At 41.9% G+C, this 23,634-nt stretch overlaps 1 protein-coding gene across 6 annotated transcripts in view; it reads right to left on the reverse strand.

Moving 5' to 3' along the window:
* grm8a (glutamate receptor, metabotropic 8a) overlaps nucleotides 1–23,634 on the reverse strand; it is a 225,283-nt gene that overhangs the window by 129,695 nt on the left and 71,954 nt on the right. For all 6 annotated transcript variants that reach the window (XM_027291890.1, XM_027291888.1, XM_027291892.1 and 3 more), the window contains one exon: nucleotides 412–628. In XM_027291890.1, the coding sequence (XP_027147691.1) occupies nucleotides 412–628 (217 nt within the window). The remainder of the gene's footprint in view (nucleotides 1–411; nucleotides 629–23,634) is intronic.

Below are 23,634 nucleotides of genomic sequence, written 5' to 3' on the forward strand. Positions count from 1 at the left end.
CATAATGGCAGACGAAAATAGGCACACTTGCCTTTTAGCAGGTTTTTTTCCCTCCCGGGTAGTTTAGGCCTCCACTCAGCTCTCACTATATCTAGTCAAATCATAACCTACAATGGAGTGACAGACCACCAAACACTCTGTGAAGGAGACACATCGCTGAACTTTTCTTGGCGCAAGTCTCAAACTTTTTTCTTTATGATACGGAAATACAGATGCACATATTTTCCATGAGGTAAAAGTGCGTCCAAGGTTTACAAATGTCCATCCTTTAAAGAAAGTAGTCCTCATTTTATTGAGGACTTTGCAATAGCTCCAACATGCATATATCCTAACAGCCTAGAAGACTTCATGTTGCTCCTCATGCACTGACGAGCCAATGTCCCGAAACAAAAGCAAAAGCAGAGCTCCTACCAGTTTCTCTGGAGATCTGGATGAAGGCCTCCACGCCGCTCTCTCCGTAGTTGCCCTCTGAGGCTAGAGTAGACACGTAGTTCCACTCCATTGCTGTGACGATGTCCATCATGGCCTGGGCCTGGTAGGAGTCCGGCGGGACCACGCGGGAGAAGAAGTCGTAGCGGGTGTTGTCGCTCAGCTCTGGCGCTGTGGAGGCGTAGCTGATCTGTGGGATCTGGACCAAGAAGAAAAGGAATAAGAGAAAATATTGAAGTGAGAAAAGAATACGAGGGGAGGAGCAGCACTAAAAAGCGGCTCCATTAAATGTTTGGCATGATTATGAGCCAAATTCTAGTGTCACTTTCTCGTTAATTGGTTTAGTCTGCAGACTTATGGTGGGTTTTCTAAAGTAATAAAGTAAAGTTATTTCATGTTTATCATCACAATCAATTTCTTTGCCCACTAGCAGGAAAAGATCTTTTATCTAAATAAAAAAGGTGAGTTAGGTGGTGATAATTCTCATCATTTTACACCTTCATGCATATTTTTATGTGATGTATATGTAGGAAAGAGTTATAAAAGCCTGGCGCTGCCTGCGGGATCTCTGTGATTACTAATTCTCGGGAATGTGAGGAGAGGTTGCCGTCACGGATGTTAAAATTCAAGCTGCAGCAACGTGGACTTAATGTCGGCTCAGAGATGAGAGAGGAAGCAAACAAACGATGAGAGAAAACAGGTACGGGGGAGGAAAACAAAAAGTGCTAAATAATTGGGAATCACAACATGGAATGAAAGCCATTTTCAACGTTGGGTATCCCGGCCGACAGATTACAAAAGGTACAGACAGCGACGACAGGCACAAAAGAGGCGGCAGGGATCAGACAGGAGGACAGAAAGACAAAAAAGAAGATGGGAGGGTGGAGAGACAGAGGTTGACAGGATGACAGGACACACACATATACGTATTGCGAGTGAAAGGTTGCGTAAGGTTTTAGATGGCTGACAGGCAGATTGATTTTTCCTCCGACAAAAGGGGGGGACAGCGAGGGAAGACCCTGTGCTTGCCAACACACACACATACACACACACACAACGATGTCGGACAGTCATTGCCATTCATTGGAAGTAAGACTTAACTGCCAATCTGAACCAAAACATAAGGCGTGTCAGATGTCTGTCTCATTCACACACACACACACACGCACAAATATATAACTGCTGAACGCAGCAAAACTGTTCCAAATAGATGGACAATGTGTGTGTGTGTGTGTGTGTGTGTGACTGGAATGTTTCTAAAGCCCATCGCTCACTGTCTTTATTCCCTTTGAGCCTCATCTCAAAGTCCCTGCCACCCTGCAACTACACCTGTCTTTGCCATTTGAAAAGGTCAGGATCTTCTAAATCGGTCTTCTTTGGTGGTGCTGAAGCGCTGCACCGAGCAGGTGTGAAATAGCCCTGACTCTCCAAGACTTCGCTTTTTCTTGCTTCGGGAGCTTGTTTACAAAGAAAAATTTAGACTTTCTTGGGTCAGAGCTTAACCTGAGCAGTATTCATTCATCTCTACCTCCTCGGGCGAAGAGTAAGATCAAACGGCTAGTATGTTTCACTATGACAACAGTGATCACTGCACACCACCGATTGGATGCCGTCGAATTTTTCTAGTTTTCATTTTTGTCTGATTTTTGATCAAAATTGTTCAGTCCTTTTGTTCTTCTCTGTGTGCTTAATAACGTTTGAGAACACCCGAGTACCTGTTATTGGTCCTTCTCTGCCAGACAGTTGGAAACTTTCATAAACTTCAGGACGTGTATGTATAATTCATAAAGAATAGAGACAAACAAATAAAAGAAAGAGTTAGAAAAAAAAATCTAAGCTGGGCCAGCAACGGGAAACTATTGGTAAAACAACCAGCGTGCATGTGTTTGTGGATGTGCGCTGTATGTGCCTATGTACGTGTTTGTTAATGTGCATTTGTGTGTGTGTGTGTGCGACTCTGTTTCACTTGTCCTTTTACTCTCTGTGTGCATTTAAATAGGAGAATATCCATTTCAAAGAAAAGCTAATGCATGGCTGCAAGAATATGAAATATTTGTCTGTTTACAACAGCGATGGGAAAGTAACCCTCTGACCTGGTCCAATCTACTTTGATCTTTTGTTATATCGCTCTACAGCTGGGAAGCCGGAAAACGGAGACGTACGCAGACACAAACGCACGCTTGTGCAGACCGCACAGTCATCCTCTTGTAATTTTTCCCCGAGTCATTACTGAGTAAGAGGAGGGCAAGCAGAGAGAAAGAGAGAGAGCTACATACAGATTCAGTGACATTCAATATTGTCTGCTCCAGGCACAGACCCAATACTGTCTCCCACAACCACACCTGTGCTTTCCAAAGATGGATATTTCTGCAGATATTTATATATTCACACAGCCATAGATCCCCCCCCTAGACACACTGGTATAGGCACAGAAACCTGCTTAGACTGAGCACGTCTAATAGTATGTGACATTTGAGCGTTGGAAATCATTCATGTGCTGCGAGTCGCGACCGACTCCAGCCTGTTTCAAAGCAAGCAGTTTTTTTTTTGAGTTGTAGTTAGAGGGCGGGAAATTAACAGCTTGGTTCCCCCACATCACCAGTGAAGAAGATTATACCTCCAATCCCCCTAATTCCATTTGCTCTAATGAATATGTGTGCGCGCATGTGTGCGAGAGGGAAAACGCAAGTCTGTATGATAAAACGGGAAAGAGTATGTGTGTGATGTTGAATGTGCAGTATCAGTTAGCACCAGGAGTGCTTTCTCTCTGTCACACACATTTATCACTGGAGCTGTGGTATTGTTTCAACTGTCAGTCAATTTGCATGTTGCACTAACTATCCTCAGTCAATACTCATATAGATCCTTTTTTTAAGGAGTGCTATTTCGGTCACCGTCTACCACCACCAGACCGAAATATCTTAGCAATTATTGGGTTCATTGGCAATCATGGTCCCCAGAGGCTGACCTTTTAGCTCAGCAAATATTGCATGGATTAACCTCACCAGGTCAGTATTTCGATTTGTCCATTACTTGCAGTTGTTTATGACAAAAAAATGCAGTCTGACGTGCTTCACGGAGACATGGCTGCACAGGGACACTACGGACCAGAGCGTCTCCATCGATGGGTTCCACACTGTCCGGGCCGACCGGGATTGTACCTGTCACATCACAACCAAAGAACAGCTCTGTAGGCTGGATGTTGAACTGTTGGCTTGCTAGCCGTTGGACTCCGTCCATACTGTCTGCTGAGAGAGATCCCGCATGTCAGCATCGTTGTCCTGTCCATCCCTCCCTCTGCAAACCAACATCTGCCTGCAGCACCACAAACATGGTTAATCACTTTTTGCAGTTATTGCACATTATTTAACTGTAAATTTGATCTTTTATATACCTTCTTTTTATATATATAATATATATAGCATAGTTGTAGCTTTGGTTACTTTTATGTTGTCTTTTTGCCTCACTAATGACTGTGGGTCATCCAACATTTTCATTTTATACAGATATTTCTGGTCCCTCAACACCAGTACACCAAAGTATTTTCAGTCAAGAAGCCATTTGCACCTGTATAATAAATATTTTCCTCCAGCATCACCATTTGTGCTTTTTGTGGTTTCATTTCTTGACAATTATTTGATGGATAGCCATCACTGGTTTAGAATTTCAGTCCCAATTGTGCCTTGTGTTCTTTGCCGATTAGCAAAACTCTATGCTTAGATGCATGTTACTACACTGATCAAAAGGGCCGCCTCACAGAGCTGTTAGCTCTTCTTTTATGTCTTTCTGCCTCAGTCATGACAGCGGGTCATGCATCTAACGTTTTAGTTCAACGTTCATTTTGAACAGATATTTATAGTCCCCAAACACACAAGTTCTAAAATTAGGGTAGGTTTTAAACACACATCACAGCATTTTAGCGTCTTTCAATAATAAAGACACGCTGAATCTCTGATCCACTGTTCCCAAGGTTCTCTGGATTAACACAATTATTAATGTGCATGAAAACTTAAGACTTATACACTGCAGTGCTCTAGCACTTTTCTTAGCAGAGTCAGAAGGCATCACTTCTCCACTAAACCTCCTCAGAAGCATAAAATCTTCTCTACCAACACAACAAACAAATCTATTACATGTAGTGGTGACTGCCATTGAGCGGCAATTTGGCCAATCGTGCAACGATATTAAATCTTAGTTTTTTTGCTTAACTAGAGAATTGATCACAATGAACAGACTTCCCTTGGCCATAAAATAACAGATTAATTCTTAATTGAACTGTATTCCCCTCCAAGCAAAGACTATTGAAAAGGAGAGACTAATATGTTTTCCCTCCATGGCAACAATCAATGCACACCAGTAGGCTGATGATGTCTCATTTTTGGTTGAAAACAATCTAATGTTTCATTAAATTGTGCCTTAATAGCCAATTGTATTTCTCACCAGTATCTTCTGAGTAAACTCTAGGGTAGCAAAAACCAATATTAAGCAATATCCTAGAACTCCTGCCACCTATAGACAGTCAGGTCTGCCCAGTCTGTTCCTTAATGGCTTTGGCGATAGTGGTGAACAGTTTCATCCCTCTCTATAGATCAGGCTGAATCCCACTGGGGAGCTCGACAGATAACTAACAGTCGGATTTAGGCCTTCACAGACTTAATGATCCGGGACAGTGGCTTTTTTTTGTGTCGGCCTTTCCTAAAAATTGGACACTCATTCTCATAGATGAAGAGAAAATGTTTTAAAGATAAAGAAGGAAACAAACCAAACAAATGATGCTGAAGAGGACTAGAAATGTGAAACTGCTCCAAAGTGAGGAATGTTACATAGTCAGCAACCTGTGCTCTGCTTTCGAGCTAAAGAAACCTTTCAACAGCTAAAAGTGACCTTTCGAAATGCCACTTGCAAAATCGACTGAATCAAAGATATTTGAGGAGAAATAAAAGCTTCCAGTCTAAACATTGCCTTAAAAAGACACAGTAGTATTTCTCTTGTCATGTGAAGACCTCAAAGAAGTGCGCCTATGACCTAAACTGGCCCTTGAACCATAACCTGATCAACATTCAGCTAATTCTAATCCATATCTGAGAGGCTGATTGTGTGTCCTGGTTTTGCGAGAAAAACACAGTTAGCCATCTGTATTGATAACTAATAGTTCATGTGTGAACAACATTACTGCATGCACACATCATGACTGTGTGTGTGTGTGTGTGTCTGGCGGTAATGGAGCTGTCGGGGGCCAGAGTCTGAGCATTAGGTTGATAGATGGCAGTGGTCCGAAGCTAATTAACCCCACTGCATTACACACATACACAGCCTCTCACACACACACATTCACACACACAAAACAGTGTCAGATAGAGGATTGGATATTTTGTGGAACCTGCCTGCACACACACACTTATAGTAACAGGGCAACTGTGAGTAAAATGTACAGTGACTGACCAGGATCAATGACGATGGTTAATTTAATTAAACACACATATATACACAGTCTGATTAAGCATTAAACTCACTTATGTGTTACCCGTTTTATTGAGTCCACCTTTTGATATTTAGACCTTGGTTCAGAGACGAGATTGTGAAATATTTCAATTTGTTGTAGGTCTGTATCCTCAGTAATAACACTTGGCCCAGAATATCTTTTTCCAGATTGGGCAGGAACAGTTTTTTCACTGAGAGCCTGGAAACAGAGAGGAAGGAAGGCACACATACTGTAAATTGATCTGGCCGTGTGGAGCCCTGGTTTGGAGTCAGCCTGGAGAGTTGTTTACTTCCTCAAAATTTGAAATCAGCCCTCTCACAGCCAGCCGTGGTCTGTGTCTAATGAGGAGAGGACAGGCACAGTGGGACCTCACCAAGTTAATTTATCAGGATGGAGACTGTTGGGGCAGAGAGTTGGGTGTCTCTCGCTCTGTCTAACCCTGTCGTCTCTGTCTGGGTCCATCTGTCTCTCTTTTTCTACTCGCTGTTTGGCCCTTTGCCTCTGTGTCTATCATCCCAGCCTCACATTTACTCCCAGTTTGCTGCTTTTTGACACATGAAACCTCCACGGAACATAATTACAATAAATATACAGAAAGCGGTAATAGTAGTTACATATTCCTGCTGTGTATTTAGTCAAATTTTTATACTTTAAACCCAATCCAAGTCTCATTGGAGTACTATCAAGTGGAATGGAATTATATGCATTTCCCCAATATGCATTATAAAATGACAATTTCTTTTTCTCCACAACAGTTTAAAAGTAAGTTCTGTGAGTTTAAACAATGTTCACAGCATGAGTTTATAAGGACGGACCTAGCAGCAAGTTGGTGAGATTTCAGGTGTTTGAAAATTGGAAAATAATTTCTAGCTGCCAATATAATATTGATCGAAAACTTTCATTTAATGTACAGAGAGACAAAAAAAAAAACTTGTCACCTCCTTCTATTGAACCTCATTGCTACCCTGTCTGGATTACAGATGCTGCTTTGATTGCCGCCAAACAACACTGATATTCCCCCTCTCGGTTTTACACCGTGCATGATGCCGCCGCATCAATTTAGAATAGAAGAGTAGTCTGTAATTTGTTTGTTGACAAGCAAACAAAAACAGGTAGACAAGGCAAAAGAAAGACACCGAAGGAATGTAGGTAGAAGTGAGATGTTTCACGAGAGCACGAAGAAAGGACTAAGAGAGGAGAGAAATAACAGAGGGGGGCCGGGAGAGACATAAAGATGGCAGAAACATTTAATGCAAGCAGAGAGAAGAAAAAAGAGAAGTGAGGAACGATGAGAGAGAACTGATAAGAGGGAATGTATAAAAAGTATAAAAAGGAGGGTACTGGAAAGAAAAACAGAAGTTAAAGGTTGAGAGATAACCTATGGGAGGAGAGAATGATGGAGATGGATGAACTAAAAACTGAGATAACTGATGGGAAACAACAAATGGACGCAGGAGGCGAAGCAATGAGGACTCCTCGGAAAAGTTACGAGAGATTCGAGTTGAACAGGAACCAGGACTAGTGATATGAGAAGAGTGTGCAAAAAGCCAAGAGGTTAAGAAAAGATATAGTTGACACTGATAGAAGATGAAAAACAAAGGGAATGGGAAAGAGACTATTATGCAGAATGCAAATGAGAACAGAAATGACAATTAGATTGATGAAGGCAAGAGAGAAGAAAAAGAAAAGGAGGAATGGAATTACAAAGAAGAAACTAAGATGAAAGAAGAGAACAAGACAGGTAGACCTAGGTCTATTTAAAAATGCACAGCAGGACTCCATTGACGGGGTTCTCCACGTCCATATCTCTATTCTTGCATAAATAACCAAAATTAAAACTGCTGTATTAAATCTTAGTGGTGCCATCAAGCAAACAGATTAATCTCCCTCCAGATGCTTCAATGTCGCAAAAATATAAACCTTCAATAGATGAGAAGAATTGAATCAGTGGCTTTATTAGCTTTCCATAGACGTCGGGTTTATCTGGGAGTTCTAAGTATACGCGAGGCACTAAATTAATGGCCCAGTGAGCCATGAACTCCCTGGAGTTTTTCCAAGCAGCTCTGTGCAGATTGTAGCAGCAAAAGGTGTTCCGTCTGGCGGTAATAATTTCTCTCCACTGAAGGCATGCAACTCACTCAGCACGACCACCTTACTACCGACTGCTTTGTTTCGGAGAGCCGTTGGCTTTGCAGGAGTACTCTGCCAGCTGAACATGCATTCAGCATCAATAACTAGAAGTTGACGGTTCATATCAATGTTTGCTTAGTGGCAGCTAATATCATAATGCGAACATGCTCACAGTGACAATGTTAACATGCTGATGTTTGGGAGGTATAAAGTTTAGAACGTTTGCCATCTCAGTTTAGCGTGTTAGTTAACACTAAAACACAAGATACAGCTACTACAAATGTTTGTCTCAGATTTCATGGCAATCCTGCAGTATTTGTACATGTCACAAAAAAAGTGGTGGTAGAAAAAAGGAAATCACCATAGTCAACAGGCTTGATCCTCTAGTGGTCGATCAACCAACAACTGTCTTTCCTAAAGCCATGACAAAAATGGCTCAATATGTATCAATATATTAATAAGTTTTGGGGTATTTTCAAGGATCCAAGCATACAGTGGGCAGCACAGGAAAAAAAATGATTTATCCTCTCTCAAAGGGGTATTTCAAGGCCACAAGAAAGGCACAGAGAAATACATTAATCCTTTATTTAAAGATTTTTTTGGGCCTTTTCAAGCTTTATTTTTTATAGAGACAGCTGAAGAGTGACAGGAATGTGGGGAGAGAGACGGGGAATGACACCTGGGAAAGAGCCACAGGTTGGATTCGAACGCTGGGCTTTCGCAGCAAGGACTGAGCGTTCGCACATAGGGCACCCCAAGTGTTACCATGTTAAACATGATGTATGTTTTGCAGATAGATAAATAAATTAAACCAGACCGGTTATGTAAAATAATCTTTTTTAAACAGAGAAAGCCCTGTAGTATTTCAGTTACAGGTAATTACAGGTTACGTTACAGATTGGAAACCAATAATTAGTTCAACGTGGCCTTTACAGGAAACTAACACCTGTTTAAAACTGTGGTATCTATAATGTGGAGGCATGAGGCTGACTTAATTGAGTTACGGAGAGCATGACTTGCAGCAAACAAGGCGAGACCAGATGAAGACCTGGATATGAGCTACTAGACTGAAGATATTGATTATAGATCTGCTTCAGAAGTGCTTAACCATTCTCACCTGTCCATCTGAGCCGAGTTTGCCGTCAACAAACCCTCACAATTCTGGCCACCGGTTTGCAAAAGATCAATTTTGCAATGAATATTGCCAATAAGCCGCAGAACTGAACTCTTAATATCTGCCAGTGGCTCATGAATGGTGTCGAGCTAGTTCAGGTAGTTCATGCCCACATAACATTAGTCATATATTCTTTTTGCCGTGCAACCAAGTGGGAACACGAACATGGGAAATAAAGGATGGAACCTAAAATTGAACCCTTTATACCCCTGCAGGTATTACATGCTCAGGGTGACAATGAATTAACTCGGCTACAGAGGCAGGAGGTAACCCATTGCCTCAGTCAATTTAAATTTCAAGAGGAACCTTATTAAAAGGCTGCACTTAGGTCGAAAAGATTCTTAATCGCTGTGATGAATCTGCACCTGCTGCTGGGAGAAGGTCAGAGGGTTGGCTCGAGGACAGGGTATGAAAGGTGACTGAGATGGTGTAGCGGTGGAGCCAATATCAATACAGTTCTACATAAATGCACACGCACAAACACGGCAATTGTGGTGGAAGGATGTCTGTACTTTCGAGTCATGAGCAGACGTACGGCTAACTGAGGTACCAGCTGTGTCTCAGCACACACATAACTGCTGCCAATATGAGAAATAAGAGGATAGCCAGGAGGCCGGAGGCCATGGACCTGAGGCTGGGGCCTTTAATATATCTCTGTCAATACATCAATTTCTCCCAGACACATACACACACCTCTATTGCCCTGTATCACACAAGCAGCCACCTGTTCTCACCTTCCTTTTAATGCCCTGAATACAAATCTAGTATTGACACACAACACTGAAGGGCACAAACAGACTTTTATCTCCCTCATATCTTTAATTATCGCTCATAAGGGCAACTATTCAGCGTTGACATTTTGACAGCGTCTGAGCTCATCCTGTCGCGACGAAACCGAGGCTTTCCCTGATCCAATTTTAACGATTCTTTAAGAAAAACAGATGATGCTGGCAGTCAAACATTTACAAACTCAAGTTGTATAAATGAGACGCTTGACTTTCTGCAAAACACGTGACTCGTTGATGGTTTAGCACAAACACCACAAGCGTGTAGATTAATACTCTTATTGTAACGGGTGTGTGAGGACTCAATTGCAGTAACCCGGACCACAGGATAGTTTGGCAATGAGTTTTTAATGCAGTTCACAACACTTAGGCTTAAACACAAGAGTCTCTTGGGTCCAACCTCTCATATAAGTCCAGCAAGTTAAGGAAATCCAGCAACCTAGCAGCAGGATGCCACACCAGGAAGGGTAGTGACAGAGATCGTGGTCGGAGACAGAAAGCTGAAGAGTTTACTGGGAGAACGACAAAGCAGGTTAGTCAGAGGCAGGCAACGGGAGATCAGTCCAAGGGAAAATGCTGGAAAGTCTTGCATGGAGAATAAAGCCTAAAATACACTGCATATGGAACTGCTCCGGAACGGCTCTGCCTCGGTGACGGAGCCGGTACGTTTCAGTGTTAGTCAATGTGTCAGCTCACACAGTCTCCGGTCCCGCTGCGTCACGGCTCCGGAACGACTGCGGTGACTGGCAGCCCTCCGCAACACATACGCGTTTATTTTACACGGACGCCAGAGCATGGTGCATAAATTCAGCACAGAGCAGACCGTGTGGGGAAGGAAATCAGCTACAAAATACTAAATAAAACCCTGATCGATTTTCAAAATAAAATACTCACCATGGATTGAGTTTCATTTCAAGAACACGTCATAATGGGCGGGGCCGACCTGAAGTCAACAGGTGAGAGGTTTTCAGGCGTAATCATTTATGACCCCTCACATCTATATAAGGACGCCAGAAAAAAGATGCGGCGTGGAATGCCATTGCAGGAGTCAAAGAGACTACAGCCGGCAATACCACGCGATTATGTGTGAATTCAAGAGATCTTGTGCGTTCTCCCGACACTCGGTAGCCGGCAGAGATGCACCTGAGCGTAGAGTTGCATGATACCCACGGTATACACGGTACCCCGCGGTGCCAAATCATAACCGTCGCTACTATACTAGAAATTTTACACGACGGTACTACCGTGGATTACTATACTACCGGTGCCAGTCTCCGCTACATAGCGGCCGCCTCTGCTCTCCTCCCGGCTTCTCACTGCATGCTACTCCTTTGTAAACAAACCAACATGGAACCGCAACCGAACTACACAGCTGCTGAATGATTGGCTGTTTGCCTGTTACTGGTGACGTCCAGGGATATGATAGGCTGTTTCCGCACGCTGGGTCCGCCCGTCTGTTAGCTGATTGGCTGTTCGTGTGTTTCTGCCGGCAAGAACGAACTCCATGAAGACAGCTCCGCTTCGATAGAAACTCGCTTCAAAACAAACAACAAGCTAAAGTTCTGTCTCGCTCAGACACGAGACAACACACTCACCATGGCAGAAGCACCGGGCCCGAGCAGCGAGTCTGCCGTGGCGTCTTCGTCAGTGGCAACACTAATTTTGCTTAAAAAACAAACGTCGTTGTTTCAAACTAACTTGTACAAATACATTGCAGTTTATAAAAATAATAATAATAAAAAAAGGCCGCAGTATCACGATAATACCCGGAACCGCGATACTTTGACTGGTATAGTATCGTGGTTACTCATTTTAGTATCGTGACAACTCTACCTGAGCGCATCCACAAACGGATTATGTGTGAGTTGGCGGACGGTGGAGTACGCAGTCGTTCCGGAGCGGAGCCATTCTGCAGCCGTTCCGCATGCTGTGTATTTTAGGGGTAAGAGCAATCTGCCAGTGAGTCTGTGAATAGTGGCTTGATGCTGATGAGGAGCACCTGAGTACACAGGTGAACAGAGTTGGCTGATGAGGTGGGAGTGGCCAGCAGTGAGCAGAGGGGAGGAGAGTGGAAAATTACCGACTGAGCTGCAGGGAAATGGATTGTGACACTTATTATTTCTGACAGTTAAGAAGAAAGCCTCGTTATTTTGCTCATTATCTGGTATCTTTTAATACTCCATGGAATTAAATCAGTATGGGGTACTCACAAGCTTGGCTGCTGTCCATTTTATTTATTTATTCATAAATCAAAAATATATATTTTTTAGATAACTTCTGCGATGGAATAGAAGGAAACATCCGCCATGATTAAGGGGCTGATTTGATAACTCTCCTCTTCTCAGACACCCTAACGACCACCGCATGACTGATTTTATTGATTGAACAAATAAATAAATAATAACTTTTATAGCCTTGGAGTCACTCCTGATGCTATCACTCACTTCTTTAGTGTCTCTCTTTGGCTCTCACTTTTCTCTCCAATAAATATATCAGACAGCACCTCTACTGCACTGACTCTGCTTTTGTATGTTATTTAAAGAACACATTGCTCTGGCAGACACACAAACATACTGTATGAGGAAAAGCAGAATACTTGATCTAAACCCCGACACCTGCAGCTTCTCCTCGCAGTTTTGTCTCTCCCTGCTGTTACACAAAAGTGCTATCCAACAGGGCTTCATTGTGACTTTTGTGCATGATACCGTGTGTGTGTGTGTGTTTGGCGCCTGCGAGCATTCATGCTTGGTGTTCCTGTGTAAATTCATGTGTCCTCCTGTGTGTGAAAGTCGTGAATTTTCCTCCAAACACACACACACACACGCACACGGAGAGCTAAACCTAGATTTCCGTCTCCGACTTTTTAAATTCACAAATAGAGGCAGCCACACGAACACAGTAAGTAGGGTGCGCACACACGCAGACATGCCGGCGTCAGAGAATTAGGAGTCAGAGCAAGTCTGCGTTTCAAACAGGTATTCCCTCGCATCAAACCTATTATGCATATATTCCCATTGTTACACTTGTAAATGAGCCTCATACATCATGCAATATGAAAGCAGCCCTGCGCGGAAAGCATTGTAAATCTGTTTAATGAAAAACAACTTAGCAGCAAATTAGAGGCTAGAAAGTCTTTAAAAACCATTTGGGCGTGCATGTTCTGGTTATAAAATAAGTTTTGGTGAAGTGTTTGGTGCTCAGACAGGATGCAGGTCTCCCCAGGGACAGACAAAATCAATGCAGGCCCACACATGGCTCAAGCACGAACAGCAATTGTCGTGACTGCCGAGAGTGTATGTGTGTGTTTTTTCTTACATTGCGTGGGAGCCCGGGGACTCCTCGGCTGCTCCTCAATGGCCACAGTGTGTGAGTATGTGTGTATGCGCATGTGTGCGTTTTGATTTATTTCTCCATATGAGCTTGTTGACCTCTCACAAGAGACCCATCATCAGCTCAGCAGGCGACCACTTCAAAATCGGTCACGTTTTTGCATATCACATTATGTATCGGCACCGGGAAGGTGTGCGGATGTGAGTGTTCATCATTAAAATACTTCAACACCTGTGCCAATATCATAACTGCACCATCGGGGTCTTTCGACGTGATAAATGATGCTGCACACACACATACACACACTAAATTGTGACCGGATTTGCATAATTCATATCAATATTGACAGTAGCACTTTCTTTTAGATAAACAGGGGAGGGATTTTTACATCAGAGTTTTACAATGTTTACCGGGTAGACAAAGTATGAAATCACCCATAAACAGAATATCAGCAGAAGACATTTACCACTAAGGCAATCAACTATTAAAAAGGGAGTGAAATATGAATGTAAATAAATAAATATCAAAGGGAACTTAGTGTGTCACATGGCTTTTGCTGCTTTTATATTCATGAATGATGATGCAGTGATTGTGCGCAGTATTTCTTGATAATATTTTCCCTATATTGCTTTGGTGATCAATTATGTACACACGTGCATAATCATGTACGTATGTGATTATTGATATATCACATGTAAATGATGTGCATTATGTAAATTATCCGTAAAATTATGTGCACGCACGTACCGTCTGTTATCATGGGGATCGTTACGATCTCTCTCTAATAAGATGGAGGAGCTAACGACGCTAACCAGGCTACAGAGGAAGTATCAAGAGTGTAAGATCAGAGACGTGACTGAATGAACTCACTTCGGACTCGCTGGAAACTCTTTCAGTTTCTGAGACAGGAAAGCAGGGAGAGAGAGCAGGAACGACACAAGGCAATCCTATTTATGAGTATTTTTCTTATCCAGCTCATATTTTGTGAGCCGATTGGGTGTTCATTCGCACCCTATTCTTACTTTTTTCTTTTATTTGCTAACAATATAATGCAAGGTCTCGAAAATTTTATTGAAATGAAATGAAATGGCTTGGAGATATCAGTTCTGTAGTTGTATCCACAGCCATAAACGGGACTAGACTATTTATTCAATGACTGAGATAGCTTGATGCCTCTGTACATGATGAAGAGCCAATTTGTACAAGGAATGACTTGAAAATGTAATGAAGACAAATATTAGATATTATGAAAAGATCTACAAATTCTGTGGATTAAGTGCCTAAATATGAAAGATGGATTTGTGTGAAAGTGTTTTGCACACTAATTTGCAGATAAATAAATAAAAACCATTAAAACGGGGCAACAAAGCACACCCTTGTATTGGACTGGATTAGATTATACAACAACACTGCAAGATATGGTCTCACAAATTACCACAGAGTTGAATCAATACCTCTCTGACACAATTTCAATAGAAACATAACGTTATTAATACTCTGATTCAGATTTTTTTAATGACTGCACGGCCAAGCTGTTTGAGTTGGCTTCCATGGAAGTTGGACAGATCATACTTCCAACAGCTTAGGGGGATTTTTTGCTGATGAAGTGTTTCCTTGATTTTTATTTATTATTGTGCATACATATTTTCATGATAAGTGATGGATATGTTTACTGTACCTGCTCACAGGGCTGCGTGTTATCATTAGAAATGGGGCTTCTGTTGTGTGTTGCCTGTTTACGTGCAGATGACACAGCTGTCGGATGTGAAAGGTTTGTGTAGAGGGAGAAAAACGTGGGTGAGAGGGCTCATCCCTGGAGGTGTTTCTGTACTGTGGGTTATAGAGGGCAGAACTGAGAGTTATTAATGACAGACTCAGGGGTCAAAGTCAATGTCCAGCACTTGTGTTGTAAAGTTTGAGTGGTCTTATGGATGTATGTGACGTCATTTAGGTGAGAAGGATCATGATGACTCACTAACAGTTGTCTTATATTTGATTTATTTAAGATTTGATCACAGGGCTTTTTTTTCATTAATAATTCTCTCCCTAAGGCAGCAATTGTCCAGTCATTACTTGTGACTGTTATGCTTTGACTTCTCTACGTCGAAGCGGTGTGTGGACAGGGCTCTAAAGACTAATTTTGCCGTTGATTGGTCAGAATTTTAAATGTAGACTAGTGTACACACAGCAACGGTTCACAAATCACTCTATAAGCCACCATGGTATATCCTGTTTAAATTACATTAATGGTATTTAAATATCAGTAAACTCACTAGGATACTACTGACAATGTTGCAAACGGTTATGAGGAAATGATGCTCATGTTATTGGATAAAGAAAAAAAATGATTCTCATGGCTGCTTTGTTATTGTGGGCTAACTTTATACTTTTTTTAAAATGTCAAATGTGCGCAAAAACCAGTAGGGGGTATCAGTAAAGGGAGGGGTGGCTGCCCCCTGGCCAGTGGCTGCAGCCAGTGTTGGCAACTTAGCGACTTCATCACTATATTTACCGACTTTTCAGATTTTTATTTTTATTTTTTTAAGCATGTAGCGACTTTTTCTGGTGTTATTGGAGACATTTGGAGACTGGCGTGAAAGCATGTATCGTCTTCTCAACAAGCATCATTCCTCTCTCCTACAGCGTCCATTACAAATACATGCACATGACCAATTATGCAGAGTAGGTGATGACATCATTTAGCGACTTCTAGGACAGACAATAACTACTTTTTCTTACTGAGGAGTTGGCAACACTGGCTGCAGCCCAAGCTGGTGGCAGGTGGCTGCGTAAAGATGCTAACGGGTGTTGGAATTCTTTAAATATTATACTTGATACTCGTACATCCTTAATTCTTTGTATCCTGCTAGCTGCAGACATTATGTCACACAAAATTTGTTAAAAACGAGAAGTCTGCTTTTGTTTAGGTGTGTGTGAAGTTGCAGACTTATTGTTTGTGGACACCATCTTCAGCACAATTTGTGTTTATATGTATACGCATTTATAGTGTACAATGTCCTTGTAAAAAGTGATTTCCCTTTTCTTGTATCATACATACCAGCAGTTGCTTTTCCCCCTGTGTGCTCTAAAAATGTCTCTGTAGCAGTGTTGACAAGTTGAAACCCCCCTGAATGTTTATCGTACTGCTGATTAAAGTGATCCTAATTTTGAGAATCAAACAGCTTGTTGCCACAGCGGTCCCCGTGTCTCCGCGAAGCAGCAAAAAAAGCACAAATGTATTCTGACATTTCAACAATTGTTTCAGGGTTGAGACAACACTGCAGCAGATGGTGAGACATTACACTGATCCATTTCCTGTGCTCCCAAGTATCACTAAATGGTCGTTCAGGCAGGCTCGCCAACAGGTTAACAAAGTCAAATAGAAAGTGACTATAGTTCAAACAGTGTCTGTGCTTTTGATGTAAGAGGTTGACTGTAAGTAAATGGAGAGCATCAACTGAGTTTGGTCCAATAATAAGTAATTTCCATGAAAGATTAGGATGGAATATTGAATCTGGAATGAGTTGTTAAGTGTATAAATCATAGCTATGACGTGGTTTTAATCAAGTCAAAAGGGAAGCTGGTTAGCAGGGGCTTGCACTCGAAAAAGAAATCATAATAAAAGAGGAAGTCTTTTGTCAGTAAGCACACTTACTTGTAGAGTTGCATGGTACCCACAGTACCCCGTGTTGCCAAATCGTGATGCTTCCTAGAAATTCTACACAACGGTACTACAGTGGATTACTATACTACCGGTGCCAGTTTCCGCTACATAGCGGCCGCCTCTACGCTACTCCCTTGTAAACAAACCAACATGGCAATCGCATGGTATCGTGACCACTCTACTTACTTGCTCCTGAAATTGGTCAATGGTCAATCACTCTAGCGCAATGTGAGTTCAAACACAGAAGGTAATTACACTCAAACGTAAGGTGATTGTGTTCACACAGAGTAACAGCTGTACACTGGAAATACAGCTGCAGCGTTATTGTTCAATAATTCACCTGCCCGTGCCTTCAAAGACAAGGTTAAGGGAAAAAGTATACAACATTTCCCCTACTTTAAAGTTTCCCCAAAGCTTACTTCACCCCACTAAAAAAAGATAGTAACTCCCCAATGTGAACCATTCTTTCAGCCCCGTCGGGGAAAGAGCACGGAAGAGTGGTGGAGGACCAGCTCATTATCTGTACCATATGGTCTCGAGGGAAGCGGTATCATTTTATTTTTAGGAATGAACGCACTCGTGCTCGCACATGCACACACCCGCTGTGAGGAAGCAATACCATTTCCGAGTACCCCCTGTGTCTTCCAATCCACCTCCCCCTTCACACTCCTGACTCGCATGTCTTTCCATGTGCACACACATCACACGGCATCTAACATTCACACAGAAACAAAAAAGTTTCTCTTGATCCCTCGATCTTTTATTTTCTATGACATGTCGTATCGTATGGCAAAACCAGACTCCGACTGGCAAAGATCGCTGCTGCGTTGTCACTTTAACAAACTCATCGTGTGACTCATCGGGTTGCACCATTAGCATGCATGTAACGCACTTGACTCTGACTCAGTGAATATCAATTCTTCTACTCTCCCTTTGTGCATTCACTAGTTTCATGTGCATGTGGAAGATGTATGTATTTTTGTATGTGCATGCACGCAGGTGTACCTGACAACAGGATTAACTTGTGTGGGCCTTTTAAAAAATGTATGTATATGTGTGTGTGTGTGTGTGCGTGCACATACCTGTACAAAAAGACATATGAACGCAGCTAGCAGTCTGCCATTATTCTGTTAATGTGACCGACTGAGTAACAGGCAGCAGTGTGCACACAGACTTAATGCGCTAATGCAGTGTTGGCTAATAGAAAGAGCCAGTGCTGAAATCACACGCTCTCAACAGCCTATTAATATAATGGGATGGATGGGAGGGAGGAGGGGAGGAGGGTGAAAGGAGGGAGAAAGGGAGGGAGGAGAAAGAGGGATGGATGGATGATATTAATATAATCTGTGGGTGGGAATAGACTGGGGCAAGAGCGATGAAAAGAGGGGTGGTGGGAGAGAGGCAGTGATAGAGAGAATCTGAGGGAGAATGAATGGATAGAAGTGCAGTGCAGAGAGGGAATACTGATAACAATATATCGTGATGCAAAGAAGTAAGAGAAGAAATGAATAGAGAGAGGAAGAAGGGATGATAAAGAGAAGTTTTAGATCAGGACTTCTGAATGTGATGGCTGGTCTGAAGAAACAAAGGAAGAAAGGTTTGGGGGGGGACAGACATGAAGAGTAAGTAAAACTTTATTTGGCAAGACTGCAGTGCAGTAAGCAAAATCATCTTCGAATGCCAAGAAAAATCCCCCAAAAATGATATATGGGAAATGAAAAGCGGTGAAAAATGAGGATTTAAAGTCAAACGCTGGCTCATTAGTTAGATTCTCGGGCAGAAAACAAACTAAAAAAAAAAAAACGCCGGCTCATTAACAATCAAACCGCGTGAGCGTTGTTTGGAACTTGAACGCCGCAAATTAGACCGCATGGTTGAAGAATTATATCAGATGTGACGCCGACTTTCAGCTCCTCATACGCAGCCCCTCGGGGGAAATAGTCTGATTAAAAGGCAACACAAAAAAAATAAAAAAAGATGTGAAGACGCAGAAGTCTTTCAATGAGCCCAAATGATCATCCTATTCACTCCACAAAAAGCTTTGTCATCAGAAAAATACTTTCAGCCAACCGTCAACTGTCTTATTGTATTAGGCTTAGCATTATCCTTTTGTCCATCTCCTCTGCTTTTTTTTTATGTCATCTATCCGTGGGGTTTTTAAATACTCTATAAAACTTTCTCTCTTCACACACACACACACATTTCCACTTCTTCCAGTTCTTAACTTTTTCATTCACCTCCTTCTACTCTCTGAAATCGATTGCTCACACCGCTCTCGTTACGTCTTCCTCAATCCACCTCCTTTTCATTCTTCCATTCGTCTATCTCGTATCTACCTATAACAGGAGGCACAAAGGAAGATTATAGTTCCAAGCATTCCTTTCACTTTACAGCTCGTTGCTTGCATCTTTGCTTCCTCTTATTTCTCCTTGCAAATTGTCGTGTGTTTAGTTCAGGTCAGCTCATTTCTGCTGCTGCCATACAAGTGTTTTAATTAATAATCACTAACATTTTCATTTAGAATTAATGAATGCCACAGTATCAAAGTGATTTACTAGATCTTTCACACTCGTCTTTGCTGGGAAATTCTTCTTGCGAACAAGAAGCTTTAGTAGCAGCTTTGTTAGGTAAACAGTGTAGGCCATGGGTCGAAAAAAAAGTAACACACACAACGAGTGTACAGTGAGGTATCATACTGTAAGTTGCCAATTAAAAAGGAAATAAATATTAGTGACATTTCCCACGTCTTCTGTCGTCTCTGTAGCATTCCCCAGCCTCATCTCACTGCCTTGCTTTTTCATCTCTGCTCCCGTCCCTCTCTTCTGATTCCTCTCTTCACTTATTTAAACTTCTGTCCTAACACCCCCCACAGATGTCCTGTCCTGTCTTTTACTCAAAACTCCAGGCCCACGTCGCACTGTACACATCTCCTGTACCTTCATCCATTCAGAGAGGAAGCCGATGACTTTGATTGTTTAACTTGAAAAAAAAAAAGCAGAGAGGAACAAGCTTCCGAAGGAGGAAGGGTGGCAGTCACGCTGACGCCATTTTTATTCGATGTTTTGGTTGATATTTTTACATGGAGGTTGCGGTCACATGTGAGCCCGTCATCCTCTGGAGAGAAAATGGATGAGAGTCTAATTTGTGCCTCCTCCAGCGACCTGCATTCATCTCACACTGTTTACCTCTTTCTTCCCTCTGACATAGATTTGCATCAGCTCCATTTTTTATTCACACTCTCTTTGAATGGAGGGGTTTCAATATTGCTGCCTGATTCGTGTCAGTAGCTGGATACTCAACAGGAAAAAAAAAAGAAACAGAGCAATGTGACTCAAAGACAATTGTGATTGCAGCCGCTGCATCACATGACAGCGGTCCACCTCACCGTCTCTCTGCTTGTCTCTCTCCCTTCATCTCTCATCATAATGTCCCATTTTCCCCCAAGTCATTCTCACCCATTCTCACCCTCTCTCCTCCATTCACATCTTACATTCTCTTTCACACATTTTTTTTCCACTCCCTCTCTCTCTCTCTCTCTCTCTCTCTCTGTCGCACTTTTTTTCATACGCCTCTATTTCTGAAACCAAGAAGACAGTGTGCTATGACTCTGAATTTCTTAAGTGGAACTTTGTGTCTTCTCATCAGACAGAAGTGTGTAGATGATGCCAAACAGACAACTTTTTTTTTTTTTTTTTTTTTTTTTTACCTTGAAAGTGAAGTGTATTGCCTGTCCCACCTCCTTCACCTCGGTCAATCACACTCCGCCACCATCACTTGTCAAATATCTTGATGAGCTGTCTACCTTGAAATGACAGGTCTCCTAACACTGAAGTAACAGCCTGGAGGAGCAGTGAAAGCCAGCATGCATTAGTAAAGTAGCAATGCCCATGTTTAGCATTTATGTGTCAGCTGCATAGTTTAGCTGTCCCTTTACTTCTCAGGCTACTTTTCAGCTGTTATTGAAGAAACTTCCTTTTTTTAAGTAGCAGATGACATTTGGGCCTGTCCACACAAGAGAGAGGTTTTTAATTTTGAGCAAAAAGAGATGCAAATGAATGCATGTTTCCATCCATTACCACTGTGCGATTATTATGGCGTTAGTTAATCAAGATAAACAGCTGGTGGCTAATTTTTCCAGTCGGATGCAACAAGATGACGTAGGTAAATGAGCGTCAGTCAAGCCCCGAACAGTGAAAAGCAGTGTTTAAAACACAACCTAAATATTCATGTATTCATTTGAGTTATGAATGTTACAGCCTCCTCATCACTCCACACAAATCTGTTATTGTCGGTCAGTATTTTCCATATCTTCAGTGAATGTTTAAGTCAAATTTGTATTTATTTTTTTTTACTTTATTTAACCCATAAATAACCCATAACCCATAAAAACATGATTTATTACATATGTCTGTTTCCATTGCATTTTGTTGCATTATGGCATAATATATCACATCTATTCCCACTGATACACTGAGAAATTAAACTGCCCGTCAGAGGTTTTATTTCGGCAAAACAACTATTTCATGTTCATTCTGTTATCGTATCAGACATGGCGTTCATCTGTCCGGTTTTGTTTAGCTCATGTTTAGTATTTATCTGGAGTCCTGTTTCTGTTGTCTCACACAATCACTGATTAAAGATAATGTTGCCCCGTACAGTATGTGCTGGGTGATGAACATCAACATTATGTAGCGATAACATGACAGCTTGCTTCTGCAGCACAGCAGAAGCCAAAAAGTCAGTTATTGCAGGTCTAGCCTCCTAAATAATCTACTGCAAACATGATTTAGCTTTCATAAATACCAGCTGTTGTGGCTGCAACGGCGTGTGAAAGTTCAAACCTGGTTCTCTGATAGAGATCACAAACTGAACATGGAGAGGTATAGGAGACCAGTGTCTATCCCGCTGGTGTGTTTTTCCTTCTGTGCCCCAGCCTCCACCCTACACTGTGTGTTTAATGCAGTTTGTCTCCAAAAATTTCGACACCGTCTCGCATCTCGCTTTCTTAACGATGACAGTAATGTAAGACGATGGAGCTGCTGACACACACTCACACATATCTTCCTTAAGTGGGCAGAAAACTGGAGTTAGACACACTTCCCACACAGTCCAGCACAGTCCAGCACACACACACGCACACACACACACACACACACACAAAAACATACTGTACAGACAAAAACACAAAGTATATTGGTTGGATTATATTATAAAAACTGCGGATATCTGTTAGGGAGATCGTTTATGTGTGTATATCTATATATATATATATCCTATATATAATATATATATATAAAATAGTGTTTTTTTTATCAAGTTACATATCATTGTAGATACAAGGGTGAGACATACACTTTCTACAAGCATTTTCAGCAGAGAAATGTCCAAGAAAAGAAAAACGCTCATCTCCTAAAGCATCATATAACCCTCTACTGCTTCATCATTCCTCCTCTTCACTCTCATCTTGCCCCGGGACTGATGACTTGGTTTCTTCTCCATTATTTCAAGCTGTCTGTCTCAGTCCATCTGTCAGTCTCTTTCTGAGAGGGACAGTATGATTTCTACCATAGGACACTGCACTTTTTCACTGACGGTGAGTTTAGTCTATCTGTCAGGCTGTCTTTTTGCGAGAAGGTCGGAAATGCAATGTTACCCCAGAACATAAAGGCCTTCGTACCAACCTGTCCGTCTTTCTTTCTTTCTTTCTTTCTTTAATGGGGGCCGTAAAAACTGAGAGCTTTCGGTGTGACAGTTTTCTGTTGAAGGATAATCAAAATGCAATTTGTCATTTTGACAAATAAAAGATAATTGCCGCCCGGCAACACAGTTACTCACAAATAATTGAATCATCGTCATCAACAGCACAATCATCAGCATTAATTTCAGAGAAAGCAGCTGCTTAACTGAGCACACAAGCCTCCAAATAACATCCTTAGGACATTTAAAGCGGCCAGCTTGACGCTGATTGGGAGGTGGTACGGAGCAGTCAGTCACAGGCTGGAGAAACCCTGCAGGTAGTCAATCATGTAAGTGGATCAGCACACAGCTGGCTATATTACAAGTGGTATTAAACTTTCTGGAGAGTCACTGCAGAATAAAATTAGTGCTCTCCCTCTGGTCTACCCTACTTGATAACCTATGATTTTGTGTCTGACGCTACAAATCGGTCGCCACTTTTGGTGAAATGGTGTTCTGTACATGCAAATCGCTTTGCTCCCTACCACACTTTTGTACCTCGAAATTGTAGGCAAAGGCAAAATGCTGCACATATCCCGTCAATCATAAACACGGGTCATAACATCAAAAATCACTCTGTAAAGCACACCAAATCCTCCGTCATTAGATGCCTGGTTTAGAGAAAAGTCCCAGAAAAAATAGGAGCAAAAAAAAGGGAAGAAACCACAAGAAGAGCTTACAGAGGAAGAATCCTGCGCACAGGACGGACAGGCAATAATGATCGTAAAATTACAGCACGGGGGAAGGGGGGAATTACGAGATGAGGGAGATAGATGTAAATGTTACAGAATATGGCACTTCAAATACAGGTTAGGGGTCTATTGACACATCAGAATATCAGAACAGAAATGAGTCGAATACACAACGCACATTTATCCTGTTACATGATGCTTTATCCTGCACA

The sequence above is a fragment of the Larimichthys crocea genome, chromosome XX (assembly GCF_000972845.2).
Source record: "Larimichthys crocea isolate SSNF chromosome XX, L_crocea_2.0, whole genome shotgun sequence".
NCBI lineage: Eukaryota > Metazoa > Chordata > Actinopteri > Sciaenidae > Larimichthys > Larimichthys crocea.